The 15,314-nt window shown below is 46.9% G+C and overlaps 2 protein-coding genes across 8 annotated transcripts in view; one reads left to right on the plus strand and one right to left on the minus strand.

The window, feature by feature from the left end:
- MAPKAPK3 (MAPK activated protein kinase 3) overlaps positions 1 to 15,314 on the minus strand; it is a 135,133-nt gene that overhangs the window by 54,353 nt on the left and 65,466 nt on the right. The window contains exon 1 of one of the 7 annotated variants that reach the window (XM_072875604.1): positions 4,580 to 4,645. The exons of the other annotated variants lie outside the window; for them this stretch is intronic. The gene's annotated coding sequence lies outside the window, so the exon portion shown is untranslated. Of the gene's footprint in view, positions 1 to 4,579; positions 4,646 to 15,314 lie in introns of those variants that run through there. 7 annotated transcript variants of the gene reach the window in all.
- Positions 4,937 to 11,892, plus strand: CISH (cytokine inducible SH2 containing protein). Its single transcript, XM_072875612.1, has 3 exons — positions 4,937 to 5,731; positions 10,313 to 10,539; positions 11,003 to 11,892. Exons 1-3 carry the CDS (start codon positions 5,685 to 5,687, stop codon positions 11,503 to 11,505), a joined length of 777 nt encoding a protein of 258 aa, XP_072731713.1. The 5' UTR covers positions 4,937 to 5,684; the 3' UTR covers positions 11,506 to 11,892.

Genomic DNA, 15,314 nt, shown 5'->3' on the forward strand with positions numbered 1-15,314 from the left:
AGAGGTTAGTCCTTTGATAGCAATGTCTTGTGGAAATCAATATCAGCTACAATAAAGAAAATATCACCATCAGCTGAAAATATAGTGACTTCTTTTTCTGAAACATTGCTTCCTCTGAGTAACAGCTATATATTTTTTCTGGTGTTATGAGAAATCGACTCTCTGGGATGCATTATATAGATGTCACCAAAGAGAAAACCCTCTGTATTGTCAGGTTGAAGGGAAGACACAGCTTTGTCTGATTGGGCAGTTGCAACAACGTTATTAAAGCTCTCAGGAAGTTCTTCAGAAACTGCGTCTGTGGTATTAAAAGAAAGAAAGGGCAGTTTTATAGAGCAATACTGTGATATGAAAGAGAAGAAAAGAAGCTTCTTGTAGCATCTTTAGTTTAGTCTGTCATGTACACAGTGGTCTGAAACAGAGACTATATACATGTTTTTTCGCCTTGTCTTTCAGTTCTGCTCTGGAGGTGTCTGTCTCAGACTTCTCAAAAAGAAAAAAAAAACCAAGAAGAAAGAAAAGCCCGACAACAAGCCAGAAAGTGAAATAGGTTCTATTACCTGTACAACTAGGAAAGCTCATCAGCAAACAGCCTGGCTCCTTTCTCCCTGTTGCTAAGGAAAAAAACCAGGTTTATAGAGCTCTGTCATAGACAATGATGTTTACCTGATGCTTTGTGATCACCAAAGTAGAACAACTCTCTTTTATTCTTAACACCCTCTGCCCTGACCTGGGATTAACCATAACATGGTTTCTATAAGGAATTACAAATTCTAGCTATGAACCAGCGGCTAGTGAAGGAAAGGGAAGCGTCAAGAGCACCAGTCTCACAATCTGGAGAGCGTGTCCTAATACCTGACTTAGTTCCTCAAGATTACTTCCTCCCTGTTAGCACATACTCAGCAGGTATTTTTCTATAGAAATACAGAAAAGGGTAGGACACTTGCTTTTATAATCCCGAAGTCAGACACCTTATTACAGATACCTTGTCTTGGTCATTGAGAAGGTTTTGGGAGGCTCCATCCCTGCTCCTCCACTGAGGGTTTCTATCTGGGGATCTTAGAGCAGAATGAGCTCTGGGACACAGCTTATTTACAGAGGGAGTCAGAGACATACCGGTTGGACATTTCCATTTCAGCAGAGAGGGGGAAAAAAAAAAGACAGGGTTTTTCATAGAAGTATCATAAATCAAAAGCATCGTAAATCTTCCAGTCTGTCTACAGAAGACGGTGCTTCATTTTATGCTGCAGTGGAGCACAAGAAATTAATCTCTCTCTTTCATTGAAAAAGATCCTGCAACTAATGGGTACGGCAACATTGTCTGACAGTCCTGGGGTGGCCTTCCAGGCCACTCAGGAATACAATTTTTGCAGAAACACAGCATTTGATACAAGCAGAAAAGTTCCTAACAGATGCCACACTGCAATCATCTTCTAGGTCACCACATGCCAGCAAGCCTAGGGACAACGAATATTGTGAGTTCCTTACAGTAACACCAAGGTATTTATTTGTAGCCCAAAATGAAGCCCGTTGCTGTCCTGCACATCCTACTTCTGCATGGAGCCAGCTCAGATGTCCCTGCATCCATGGCACAGCTCGCCCACACCCTGCAGGCTCCTCCGTTGCTCCACACCAAGTTGGGAAATCAAAACCACAACAGTAAGTTCATCACCCTCTGGTGTGTTGTTGATTACAGAAATTGGTGTGCCCTACTCAATAACGAGATGGCCCATCTAAACAAGGAATAGATGCTTATTATTGTTAATGTTTGTTCCGTCGCATACTATTCCTTACATTACAACACAGAGTAAGGGTCAGAGATGGCCTTATAGCCACCCAGCAGCCAGAGGGGCAACTTTCTTTCAGTCTTTCATACTTATAGTATAAAAGGTTATAGTGAAGGTAAATCTAGTCTCCAGACACACAGAGCTCTCTCAAGAGTTATGATTTTGGGTGTCATTTTACATGTACACCAACTCTACAACATGATGGAAATGTCCGACTGTACAGCTGAAGCAGTGTAACTTACCCTCAGTGGAAAGGGGGCTCTGGCCACCTGTCTTCTCAAACACACAGTTATCAGTAGATGGTGCTGTTGTGTTGGTGAACTTTCCTAAGGGACCAGCTGGCTCACGATTCCTTAAGAAAACCCTTCCTGGGTTTTCTTACCTCCCTGACTTTACTGTGAGCTTTCTTTGGTACCTTTGATAACTAAAGCCTATCACTCAATGATGTCGCTCCACAATATTTCTTGTAACTGCCTCTGCAGCATCCTAATTCTTCAACACTGCACCCTGGAGAGGCATTTATATCGGTATAAACTGGGTTTAAACAACTAATTTGTTGGAATGGCAGCAATTTATATTGACTGTGCACAAGGTTACCAACGGCACAAGGCCTGGGGCATTGGCAAATTGGGCACACTGTTCTGTCTCCTACTTAGGGCATTACCATGTGCATGAGGAATGCCAATGAGGGGCAAAACGTTCAGGTAGAGCGATGAAGTACTGCTGAACACTCCTGACTTAAAACTGATCACCAGGCATTAGCCTGAATATTTTTTTGAGGTGGACCGCTTAAAAAGTTTCCAATAAAAATGAAAGCTCCTTTCATTAATTCTCATATACATTAGATACTTCAATTTAATGGTCATCTTTCAGGGTCCTGTAGGACTCATGAAAAGAGCGGCACGGATCTAGGGATTGCAGGTGGAAAACCACTGCATCAGAATGCAATGCATACCAAATAACAGTGTCTGCACCGGTGTGAACACCTACACTGCCTCCACAGAGCAGAAATACAGAGCTGCCAACTGAGACCCGTTTCTGCATGTGATGTTTCCACTGTACAGTTCTTAGCATTGCTTTCCTGCTCCGGAGATACAAATGGCTACTCAAACAACAGCACAGAGCCTGCACACAAGGACTTTTCCAGAAGAAGATCACTAGATGGAGCCCAATTCTAAGTAAAACCAAACACATAAAGATAGCTTCTCAGTGTCTGTGCTGGGCTGCCACACTCCTGCCTTACGGCAGGCTACAGCTATGATCCGAGTGTCCCCTCCAAGGCTGAAGATGAAATACCTTCTGAACGTCCAGGTTAACTACAGTTTGCAGGAGACAGCAGCCACTTCCTACTCTCTAGTCCAGCTCTGTTCACATCCATTGTGCTGCTGCACCACCAATACCACCAATAATACGAGCTTTTAAATAATGCCAAATTTAGACCTGAAGGAGCACATGCACGCAGGCGTCCCCCTGCAACCCTGTGCCAGAACTGCAAAGGTAAGCCTCTGAGTATCTTTTGATTGTTGTGCTTGCTGTGCACAGAAAGGGTGAGGACTGAAATTCCTCTCTCCCCTGCTATCCCCTCGCCCCTCTTGTGTAATTTACACTATTCAGATGAAGCATCAGCTGAAGTCCGCCTTAGGATCAGAAGCAAACTGGTCAAGAGGGGCATGCACGATGACATTCCTATCCCTCTGGATACTTAGATGGCCCTCAGCACCTCTCTCGTTGAACGTCTCAGTATTATTAGTAGTGCTCATTACTGCACTGTCCCTGATGTAGTAGAGCCAATGAACAGAAGCATGCAGAAGGCTAACCAGCTGCTAAATGAAACAGCAGGGAGTTAAAGGCTGAGTCAGGAGCTGAACATAGGCTTCCTGCTCTCAGGCTCATGTCCTGCCCATGAGAACATCCTTCTAACCTTACCCTTATCATCATCTCCCCCTCCCCTCCCGGCCCCATCCACTGCGGTTCTGAACAGCACAATGATAACTAATATTTTTAAATATTCAACCTACTTCAATGGAGGTGACAGACAGCCCACTCTCACATTCTCTCTTATCTCTGACATGTGAAGAGATGGCAACTCATGGCAAGAAAAGAATGATCAAGCTTTTGTTATAACGTGTTTAAAAATAAAAGGTACGATAACCCTAAAAGTAACTGAAATATTTCCTCCTGGGGCACCCAGTTTTAACTTGACAATGATCTATAAGTGCAGGACAAAATGGTGGCGGTGCAACCTTTTCCAGGAGACTTAGCCGAGCTGAAATCCAAATTCACAGGGGATTCCCAGATGACCAAGACATGGGGCCACCCTCTGCAGTGTGACAACCGTGCTTTCGCTGCCCAGACTACAAGACACTGCAGCACACCGTCCTCCCACGGACTGCGTTTCGCTGGAACGTGACCCGTTCCCTGCTAGTGCGGGCAGGGGACACTCCAGGGGAGCTGCGGCCGGAGGCGGGGAGGGCAGGGGCGGCTGCGGGGCGGCGGGGAGGGGAGGGGACGGCAGGGCAGGGCAGGGCAGGGCAGGGGCGGCTGCCCCTCCCCGAGCCGCCGCTCCCTTGGCCCCGCTGCACCCCAGGGAAACGCCTGGCCTCCAGGTGCCTCGACCCCACGGGCTGCCACCTCCTCAGCGCCCGAGCGCACGAGGGCTCCTGCGGCCCGGAGAGAGGCTGAAACCGAGAAGGGCGTTAACACTCAGTTTTAAGAGCCACAAATAAAAAGCACAGCGACAAATGCATACAGATAAATGGAAATGCACGAACAAATAAAGGAATGCTACTAACGGACTGCGGGGGACGCGGGGAGCTCGGCGGGAGCCCAGGCGGCCGCCGGGGGCAGACCCTCCTCCGCGCTCCCTCCGCGGCGGGCGGCCCCGCGCATGCGGCGGGCGGGGGCGGCGGCGGCCCCGCCCACTGGCGGGCGGCGGCGGCGCCCATTGGCGGGCGGGGGCGGCGGCGGCGCCCATTGGCGAGCGGGCGGGCGGCGGCGGCGGCGCCCATTGGCAGCGCCCGGCGCGGCGGCCCCGCGTTCCTGGAAAGTTCTTGGAAATGGATCAAAGGCGGTTCCGCGAACGCGCGCGGCGGCGGCTCCGCGCCCGCCCCGCCCCCCCGGCCCGGCCCGGCCCGGCCCGGCCCGGCCGCCTCCCGCTCCCTCCCGCTCCCTCCCCCGGCGAGCGGCGCTGACATCAACGCGGCCGTTATGGCCCGGCTATTTATACCTTCCCTCTTTTTTTTTTCCCCCCGCGTGGCTGATATCGGAAGAGTGATGCGAACACAATGCGATTCCAGGAATCCCTCACTTCCTGGAACAGATTAAAAGGGGCAAACAAAAGATTACTTAGTAGGCTGGGTTTTTTTCTCGGAGCTTCATTACTTCTGGAGGCAGGGCACGAGCAGGTCGCTGCTCCGCCGGCTCTCCCCCCCCAGCGCTCGGGGAGACGTTATTTATTGGTCCCTATTTATTATTGCTTCGGAGTGCTCTGAATTTTTTTCTAAAAGATTGCTCTGAAGGAAGGTTATTTCCGCTTTAAGCATATGTAATCTCCCTTTTCTCTGGTGATTTTTAAAACTTTTTTTGTCGTTTTCTGAAAAGCAGAACAAGACGGCACTATTTTCTAAAAGCACTGGGACTGCACACATTTTCCTGGCCAAAGTCGCTGAACAATCGGCAAAGCCTTTCCCGGCAGCCTGACTCGCTTCTGCTCGGCTGCTGCCGGCTCTGAAACACAACCCGCTGCGGCACGGCTTTGCTGGGGCTCTCCAGCCTTCTCTAACCTGAACCCCCAACTAGAGGCTGGAACTAGCCGGCTCCTTCGGGAAGCAAAGAAAAAGGAGGCGAGAAGAAAAAAAGAGAAGAGGAGAGCGCATTTCCCACCTTCCTGAAGACTTAATGCTTTTCCCTTGGTCCAGGAGTGACATGATCCTCTGTGTTCAGGGGTAAGATACTTTGCAGCCTTCTTTTAAAAGCTGTGCTTTGATAATTGTAATTCGTAAGATTCTCTGGGACAGTTTTTCAGCTCGTGTGAGTTGCCATGTGTGACCATACTGGAACGGGAATGACTTACGCTGGCCGAGCGCTCAGTTGTGCCTGTGTGTCCTCTGTGTCCGCTTTTGAGATTCCACGGCCAAAGCCATAGGACCATGAAGTATTCCTGATTTCTGTGTTTTCTGTTGCTGAAAAACTACATGGTACTCAAAGTCTTTGGGGGAGTAAAAATTAGTAAAAACTTGGAGCGTGTTACCAGTGGTGCGGGTGCAGCACCAGCGGGGCCACAAACTCGAGATTGTAGCTGTTCTCTAATGTCCCGGTGGAAACAAACTGCTTACAGGGAAAAACTTCCCAGGAGTTCAGACGTTTTTGTCTATTTCTAAGTAAGTAGTTATGCTAAACACATAATTTCCTCTTTCTATCGCTTTTCTGGGTAAGATGAAATGTATGTACCTATGCACAGACTTACCCATACACAGCGTTCTGTAGAATGAAGGCCATAGGGGGCACATATATAGTTAGACCACCTTTGTTCAGTAAAACAGGTAACATCCAAGTCCCTTCTCCGGTACCGGTGTGCTGGCATTTCAGTGTCTGTATGATCAGCTCAGATCATCAACATGTGTAAATACCTGGGCTGCAGGAATCATCCAGCATTTTTACACACGCTGCATATTTGGAAAGTGTCAGCAGTTGTTTCAGCCCGAGCCATAACGTCAGTATTGCCCATCCCTCCTGCCCTCAGCGGATTTTCCTCGGAGGCAATGCATTTGCCTTGCCTGCGTTAAATGACTAAAGCACGGGGATTTTCTGCCGTTTTCCCCCAAAATCTGTTCCACAAACAAGCAGAGCTCATGCTTACCAATACTTTCCTACTACTCAAATGGGTTTGTTTTCACTCTCATTTTCAGTCTACTGCTGCGGTTCCTATAGCCACGGCAAAGGGAATTCATTTTTCAACTTAGGCTTTGTGAAACCCTTATCTGAAGCTTTTCTCCAGGGTTAACATACCAGAGCTACTGCTTCCCTTCACCCACTAAGAACTTGTTATGTAGCCAGATGTGTAGATGGTTGCTTCTGAATATCTTTTTTTGTTGCTCAGTTTGCATTATCCTCTCGGATTTCATATATCCTGCACCCCATACTCTTGCCTCCTATTCAGACCACACTCCCATGGGAGTCTCGGGATGTGGCTGATGGAAGGGAGAGCAGTTCGACACACTTTTTCTTGTACTATTTGTACTGTGTTACAAAGTTTTAGCTTATCAGCAAAGTAACTGCAAAGCTAACACTAAGTGGTATCAGACATATCTGATTCTCTTGAACTTTCTTGGCTTTCCAAGGCTTTTTGAAACACTAATTGCCAAAGCACAGGGAAGTTCATTTGCTGTTTCTCTCGAGACTCCACACAGCCTACCAGCTAGACATGCCAAATTTTATATATTTGTTTTCTTCCTCATTGCAGCTGTTGTACTGACACTTTACTCTGTTCAGTCCTGAACCTCCACACCTCTCCTCTACTTTCTTTCTTACAAGCACTAATTATTTTCAAATACTTACTTTGCCCCATTAAACGGGTGACTTTTTCATGTCAGCGTACCTTTTTCAACATGTCCTTATCCCAGCAAACTCTTGTTATCCCTCTTGCAAATGTACCTGCATTAAAAGTTGTAGTCTGCCATTACTCGCTGATCCCTCTGCTCTCTCTTTCCTGTGCTTGGAGCTGCTCTGGTCACAACATCAGCTCCTTTTCCTTCAACCTATGTACAAAGTTGTTTAGGACACCAGCACCTCCCAGCCTATGAGAATTTCTAATCCCACCGTGCTCCTTTGAGACTACAGCTGCACTAGGACTTTTTGGATGGGGAGAGAGGGGCGTAAGGCAGGTATATAGAAGGAAAATAGGGAGAGTATAAGCATGGCCCTTCTCTGGTTGCAGTGGGAGAATCTCCACAGTGACTGCATGGGATTTGGGCTCCTTCAGCTTCAGGTGGCAGAAAGTGTAAGGCAGCGGAGAGCAAGCACAGTGGGAAACCTCCTCTCAAGTACATGGGCTCTGCTTCAGAGAGACCCACAGTGGCTCTATAAAAGAAACCTACTGACAAATTCACATAGTTGATGTGTCTTTTGGAGGACTGAACTGTGAACTGGTACAGCCCTTGCAATTAACAACTTTTTGCAATGAAACGGGAGTACATTTCCCCACGTACCTTTGCTATCTCTCCCTTCTTTCCCAGTCTCTTAGCCAATTCCTAATTTCCTCTCCAAAGTAGGTATATAAAAAGAAAAAAAAGTAGTTCTATGCTAGGAACAAGAAAAATTTTGTGTTGAAAACCTTTCCCAAAGGGTAGGCCAGAAAAATATTCCAGGAGAAAACAAGTTCAGAGAGATCTGGAATTTGGACTGCAGTATTCAAGTTCTGAGGAGTGAGTGGGCAGTGCAGGACTGATTTTACTTAGCAGTGGTGAACAGTCGGTATAAGAATGCACCCGAGAGAGAATGCTTGCCAACAGTCCTGTGTAACACCCTTGTTGCACAGTGCGAGCTACTATATTAGGTTCAGTACAGTGAAGGATCTGTTTTTCTAGTCCTCCTTGCTCAAAAAGGGGAGAAATGGAGAATCAGGAATCTCCTCTCCCCAAGAAGGCAGGTAGCTAGACGTTTGTGAAGACCATGACATTAAGAGGGAGACATCCAAATATGTTTAAAAATGCAGCCCTCAACACCTACAAATGTAGCTCAGGTGGGACTTAAAGGAGAACTCAGAGGTTTCCCAACAGTCATCTCCAGGTATAAAAGTCTATTCAGATCCACTGTTCTGTGAAAGCCACTGAAAACAGTCCCTGTGATCAAGGGTGCCTGGTGAAGATAAGGGCCAGCGATCACTTTTATTAGGTTTGGCTTCCTACCCATTAATAGAAATTAAGAAATGCAGATCAAATGCCATGAATGCCAAGTAGATATCCTGCTTCTGAAATGCGATTTGACAAATGGAAAAAGGAAGAATGTTCTTTTCTAAATATCAGCAGAAGAGTGGGGTTTTGCCATGTATTGCATGGGCAAGAAGTGTTTCTCTGTAGATTCAATTTTACCAGTGGTTTTACAAAAACCTTACTCCACTACCTTATGTGGTTTTATTAGAAATGCAGTGTCATGGAACTGATCGTGGCTCTCACTCACAAATCATTATGAAGTTATTTTCAGGTTATCTCTAACCTACTTTTCCCCCAAGTCCCTTCTTCCTACTGCCCATCCCATACCTGTGACTCGGCAGTTTGAGAAGGTGGAGTGCAGCTATGATCAGGTGCAGATCAGTTTACAACACATTTATGTATGTCCCTAAAGTGTCACTGTTCACATAAAGCACAGAGAAGGAGCAATATCAGAAGGGAAGTGCTTATTACTTCAGAGTCTCCTTCCGCTTCTCTCTTCAGTGATGAGGAGGAGGTGGCTGCTGCCTTTGCAATCACCATCAGCTCCAATGGTGCTGTGATGGTCTCACGTTGAGGACTGCGTTGTGCTTCTCTGGAAACACAGCCATCTTTTATGTTAAGTGTCTGAAAGAATGTCTCAAGCAAGTGAGTGCATGTGGGGGATAGGACACAGGACATGCAGCAGTACAGGGCATACAAAGGCAAAGAGCCCAGAAGAAAAGACAGAAACTAATATTTTTGCTCAGGAGATTGCCTGGGAACAAAGACCTCCCTGGCCCCCAACATCCATCCTCCCCCTGGAGCTCTGCTTTCCTTTAGGAATCTCCATACTGCAGAGAAGGAGCATCCCTGGCCATGAGAGCTCCAGGCTCTGTGAAACTGCACTTAGATGCTGAATGGCTACACTAATGCTCTCTTCAGGCCACAGAGGGATTAATGTTCATAGCAGCCCAGTCATGGCAGAACCTCCTTCTGCTGTAATCCTGCAGGGATTACAGTCACACTGAGATTTCCATTGTGTCGTTGAACACTAGGGTTTGTGTAGTGCACAGGCTTGGCTAAAACAAGAATTTCCATTATTGTCCTACAAGATCAGCTCGCCCCGAGTTCTAACAGACGCATTTAGGATCAGGTCAACCTTGAGCAGAAAGCGGGTAGGACAAAACCCAAGCTATTGCCCATTCTGCTTCTAATTATATTACAGTAAATGACTACTAAACCCACTGGCAGAAAAAGGAACGCTCCAATGTTGTAATGAGGTCAGTGAAGCTGTAATGCTGCTATGAACCTTACTGCCTCTGAAACTACCTATTAAAAGGCAACATCTAAAAATATCAGGTTTCAAATAAACGTAAATTGCAAGACAGACCACCTTTTACAAGGCGAAAGAGGCCAACTCTCTCTCCCTGTTTCTAAGGGCTCATCTTTAGTTGTGTAATTCCCCCCCCCCCTTGCCTCTCTCTTTTTGAAACATAATCATATTGAGGATCTGTTTATAAAAGATAACGTGTTGTAGTACAATGTAGCATGCACTGAACAGACACTGCAACCTATTTCAAGGCAAGGAAAAATAGCAGAGTGTGCCCTTCATTTCAGACCTCATCCTTTGCTGGCGGAGGAAAAGATCAGGAGACTGTCACTCAGGGGCATTGCGGTGGATTTGTCAGAGCCGATCATGCAGCCTCTCCCAGTTATGGCCTTCCAGGAGGAGTCTGCGCCTGCTTTTGCAGCACCAGTTCCAGACAGCAACCCACCTCAGACACGAGACCCTGAAGAAGACCTTCTCTGCATTGCAAAAACCTTCTCCTATCTGCGAGAATCTGGTAAGGCTCAACTCACAAAGTCAAGGGGTCAGGAGGCTACAGGGAGCAGGGAGCCAACTCTGCAATCTGAGCGCCAGGAAGAATCTCCTGATCCCACTTCAGATAGGAACCTGGTTCTGTCACAGCCATGGCTGACTCTTGTGGATGCAGCAAGTGTATTTTCAGTCTCTACAGACTTGTATCATGAAGTAATTTGTTACTAGTGTAAGCAAAAGCTGTGTCTTTTATAACTGAATCAGGAGAAAAAAGTTGCAAAAAGGCCCTTCTTTCTCTGTAAACTGCAGTAGCTGCAAAAGCAGTCATCCCCAGCCCAAGCCCCAGCACAGCAATGACAAGCTCAGGTAGGAAACCCTGGTTACTTCCCAAGCCCTGAACTCAGTAGGCTTCAAGGCTTCTCTAAATACACCGCCAGTCCTTTAATACCTTCTTTCCCTAACAAGTTCTCTCTGGGATGCTTTTCCAGGTTGGTACTGGGGATCTATCACTGCCAGCGAGGCCAAGCAGCATCTCCAAAAGATGCCTGAGGGCACCTTCCTGGTACGGGACAGCACCCACCCCAGCTACCTGTTCACACTCTCCGTCAAGACAAATCGAGGTCCCACCAACGTGCGCATCGAATACACTGACAGCAAGTTCCGGCTAGACTCAAACTACTTGTCCAAACCTCGCATCCTGGCCTTCCCAGATGTGGTCAGTCTTATCCAGCATTATGTCATGTCCTGCACAATGGAAAGCAAGAATGAGGCTCCTTACCCGCCTCCGTCTCCTCTACCTCCCATGCAAAAAGAGATGGCAGCAGCTGCAGTACACTTGAAACTCATCCGGCCGCTCAGCCGCAAAGACAACATCCCCAGTCTACAGCACCTGTGCCGGCTACGGATTAACAAGTCTACAGCCGACGTGGACCAGCTCCCTCTGCCTAGGCGGATGGGGGACTATTTGAAGCAATACCCTTTCCAACTCTGAGGCACAGCTATTATATCTCAGGCATGACAGACAGGGACAGAAATAAGAGAACTTTGTGTCTTTGTCCCGCTAAAGCGCGGCATCAGGTGGGCACAGAAAAGACCTGATTATCAGCCGAGACTGCATCCACCTTTCCTCTCCCCTTCTCTCTAAATCCATTCCAGCGCCAGGGAGGAGTTGGTTGTTTCAGTGAACAACGGGACACAATCTGAGCTCTGAACCTCAGGCCGCGCCGATAGTGGCTGTGAGAAAGTGCTATAGGCATGTGCACACTACTTGAAATTCAGAGTTGCTGTGACACCGGAAATGTTAACGTTGTTATTTTCGCTATTTATTTCCATGGCAGTTTCTCTCCTCATGGTATTTTAAAAGCACCTTTTACTTTATTGTTTTTTGTTTCTTTTTCTTTCGTGGAATTAGAGATAGAATAAAAGCTCCCAGCCAACTGGCAGCCAAAAATCTGTGGGAATTTGGATCTAGATTCACATCTAAATAGTACATGTCTGAGCCTGTCCCTGTAGCAGGTCACAGGAGTCCACATCCAAGCTCCCCCAGACTCCTGGGGTATGTGGGACTCATATGACTGTACCTACACCCACCTCTACAGAGGTGAAGAATATTTTTTTTTCTTCCTTAGCTACAGGGGGCTGGGTATCATAACGTCAAAGCACATTGGTAGCAGCTTGTGCATCTCCCGGAGCTGCATGCTGCATCATAGGTTGTGGACAGGAGACTTCTTTGACGAAGCCCTTCTTCCCTGAGAGCTCTAAGCAGAGATTCTCGATATTGAGCTTGGGCCAGAGAGCACTCATCCCGTTTTTTTTCATCTCTCCCATCTCCAAAGGAAGTTTGTAACAAAACATTTGGAAACAAGTAATCAGAAACCCAACTTTCTTATTTGCAGGCAGAGGGATTTGGGTTCAGACCACTCTGCATTTGGCTTGCGTTTTGAAAGTGCTGTTCCCTGACATTGCCCTTGCCTTGTGAGACGTGGGGCAAGAACGAGGTCTCCTTCAGAGACAGCTCTGCTGAGCTGCACCAGAGACACACGCAGCTTCAGGATATTTATTTATTTATTTCTGGGGGGTAACAAGTCAGAAGCATCTCAGTAGAAAGAGCTGTCCTTCCTCTCTGCTAGCGCAATGCCAAACTGCCAGTTACTCTGCTTCTGCCAGCATTATTCACAAGCCACGTGGCTTCAATCAGAGCTAGGCTCTAGCACACACTGGAAACCACAATACAACTTTTCTGTTTGCCTAGGTCCAGACCTCTCCTCTCCCGTTCTCCGACTTGCATGTTTGTTATCCTTAATTAGATTTTTTGCTGTGGGTTTACTTCTCGCACCCCATCCCTTTCACACCCCTGCAAATGAAGCACAATGGCTCTCCCTTGCTCTTTTGCGGACAGGAGAGAGAAACAGCAGATGGGATCTGCCCAAAACCAAGCATAGGCAGAGAAGTTGTCCCTCCCTCTTCATTCGCATGATCCCATCACCTTCCCAGCCTGTAGGAGCCAGTCCATGCCACTGAGTGAGAGCAGAGAAGGGAACAGACAGGCCTAGAGAAACTATCTTTTGGCTTCTTTTGTCCCTAAGACCCCATAACTTGATCAAGCATGAGCCAATGTTAAGGGTTCCTTGTTCATCCCTCCCTGGGACTGTCTTTCTAAGGCTCTGTAAATTAGAAGAGACAAATCCCAGCTATACCTGAGAGTTGAGAGAGGAGGTGGAAAAGGATGGGATGGTTACTCAGGAGACAAGCTCAAAAAATGGGTGGAGTTTCCTCCACCCTAACTTAAAGCTGCCCAAAGGAACAACATGGCCTGATGTCAGTGTCCTTTTTTTTTTTCCCCCTCCACATTTATACAAGTTTGTGCTCTGGCAAGCTTTGTTTTTGATACTTTGACAATTGGCAGCGTGCATGTGTGATGTCAGGTTTGCTTTTTATTATATCCTTCCCCTTTGCCCCAGTGGTAGCAACCGTGGGAAGGTACTGACTGAGAATGAAAACTTAGAAGGCAAAACAGAAAACTTTTTTTTTTTAAATAATATAAACCATAAACCACTGAACAGGCTTCCTTTTATCCAAACACCTGTATCTGCCTGAGGACACTGGGAACAAGGAAACCACAGCCCTTCAAGGAGCAGCAGTGATCTCAGGAAGCCCATATGGTTTGGCCACAGGCTTGGTACCTACAGCATGTGAAAAATCAGTCTGAGAAGTGTACAGCGGGAAAGGGCAAGTTGTTCAGCTCTCTGAAACTTGCCTCCTCCTTGATCTTTTCTCTGTTGGGGGTAATGAGGAAATCAAGCTCGCAGGTTTGACCTCATTGCCCCAGGAGAGCCCAGCTAAAATGGCAGAAGCATGTAACAAGAATGAATGCCTAGTTAATCGCCCAGCAGGACGATGCAGAGGCTAAGCTGAAGACTGTAAGCTCATATGGGCAGGGACCATCTCTGTTACGTGTTTGTTCCACATCTAGCACAATAGGGTTCTCTAGGTGCTACTGCAATACAAAGAATAAACAATACAGTTACTCCAAAAAGTCAGTTTCTTCTATCTTGAGACAGTTTGTTAAAAATCATTTGACTTAGATTTTAAATAAACATTTTAAATATATTTTAAAGCCACTCGATGTAGAAGTCTGTGGTAAAATCCAAATGGATTAATTCATTTCCTATTCACAGAAATTCTCCCCAAGAAGACCAGACAAACTCTTGACCATTTTTTTCAAACAATATACAAAAACCTTTAACAAACAAAAAGCCTTTCAGATACTGGGAGAGTTAACACCAAAATCATCATCAGTGTGGGCCTGGTTTCTACCGCACACAGACGAGCAGCGGCAGACCCCAAATCCCAAGTTACCAAGGGCTTAAGGAATGTTCTTTAATGATGTAGAAAAACATAGGAATGATTTTTGTATTGCTTCTGTGCACCATAGAAAACCATTACAATCTAGGGGAAAGGAGATGGAATGTAAGTGGAAGTTTGGCAACTTGTTTACAGGAGGCTTCAAGCTGTCCCCAAAGAAAAATTCTGCTCACGGTAGTGTTGAAAGACGAGTTCATGAAAGGCAGACCATGCTTCAGACGCGAGACTCATGGCATCAGCTTTTTCCCCGTGTTCTGCTGCCGCTGGGCCTCAGTCTCCCCATATTTGCAGCCTGGCCCAGCACCCTTTCTCCTTCTCACCACCTCACACGCCAGACACAGCAGGTGAGGAAACCACCGGGGAGCTGGATCTGCCCTACGGTGTCAGTGGGAGACAGAGGCCACCCCATCTGTCCTACCTCTGTGAAATGCAGGGAATACACCGAGGGAACCCCACTACTGGCACATGACTCCACTGTGGCCCCTTTGCATTCACTTCCCAGGAGAGATGCTCATGCCACAGCCCCCCCATCCTGCCCGAAGCAAGGCACGGTGTGCTCTCAACCACTGGAAACGATAAAAAATGCTCAGAAAAAAACAGAAGCGCAACTAGTTCCTCGCCATCATTCTCCTTCCTGAATCCACTGGCTTCAAAGTTCAAAATACTGTTTTAAAGTATTCCTGAAGCACGTGCTGTCCTTTCTATGCCAGTCATGGGGCTAGCATTCACTAGCAAACATTGTTTCCACAACCTCATCAACATGAGTCCATGGGTAGATTTCCATTGCACACCAACCAGGAAATGTTGCCAATGGAATAACCTGCTCACGTTTAAGTTGTTAAACAAAAACAATCAAGTCCCTCTTGGTTTTATGGGAAATGTGGAAAGCGAGCTAGATAGGGTAGAAACAAAACACAATCAAAGTAAGCGGAAAAA

This window comes from Ciconia boyciana, chromosome 11 (genome assembly GCF_034638445.1).
Source record: "Ciconia boyciana chromosome 11, ASM3463844v1, whole genome shotgun sequence".
Lineage (NCBI taxonomy): Eukaryota > Metazoa > Chordata > Aves > Ciconiiformes > Ciconiidae > Ciconia > Ciconia boyciana.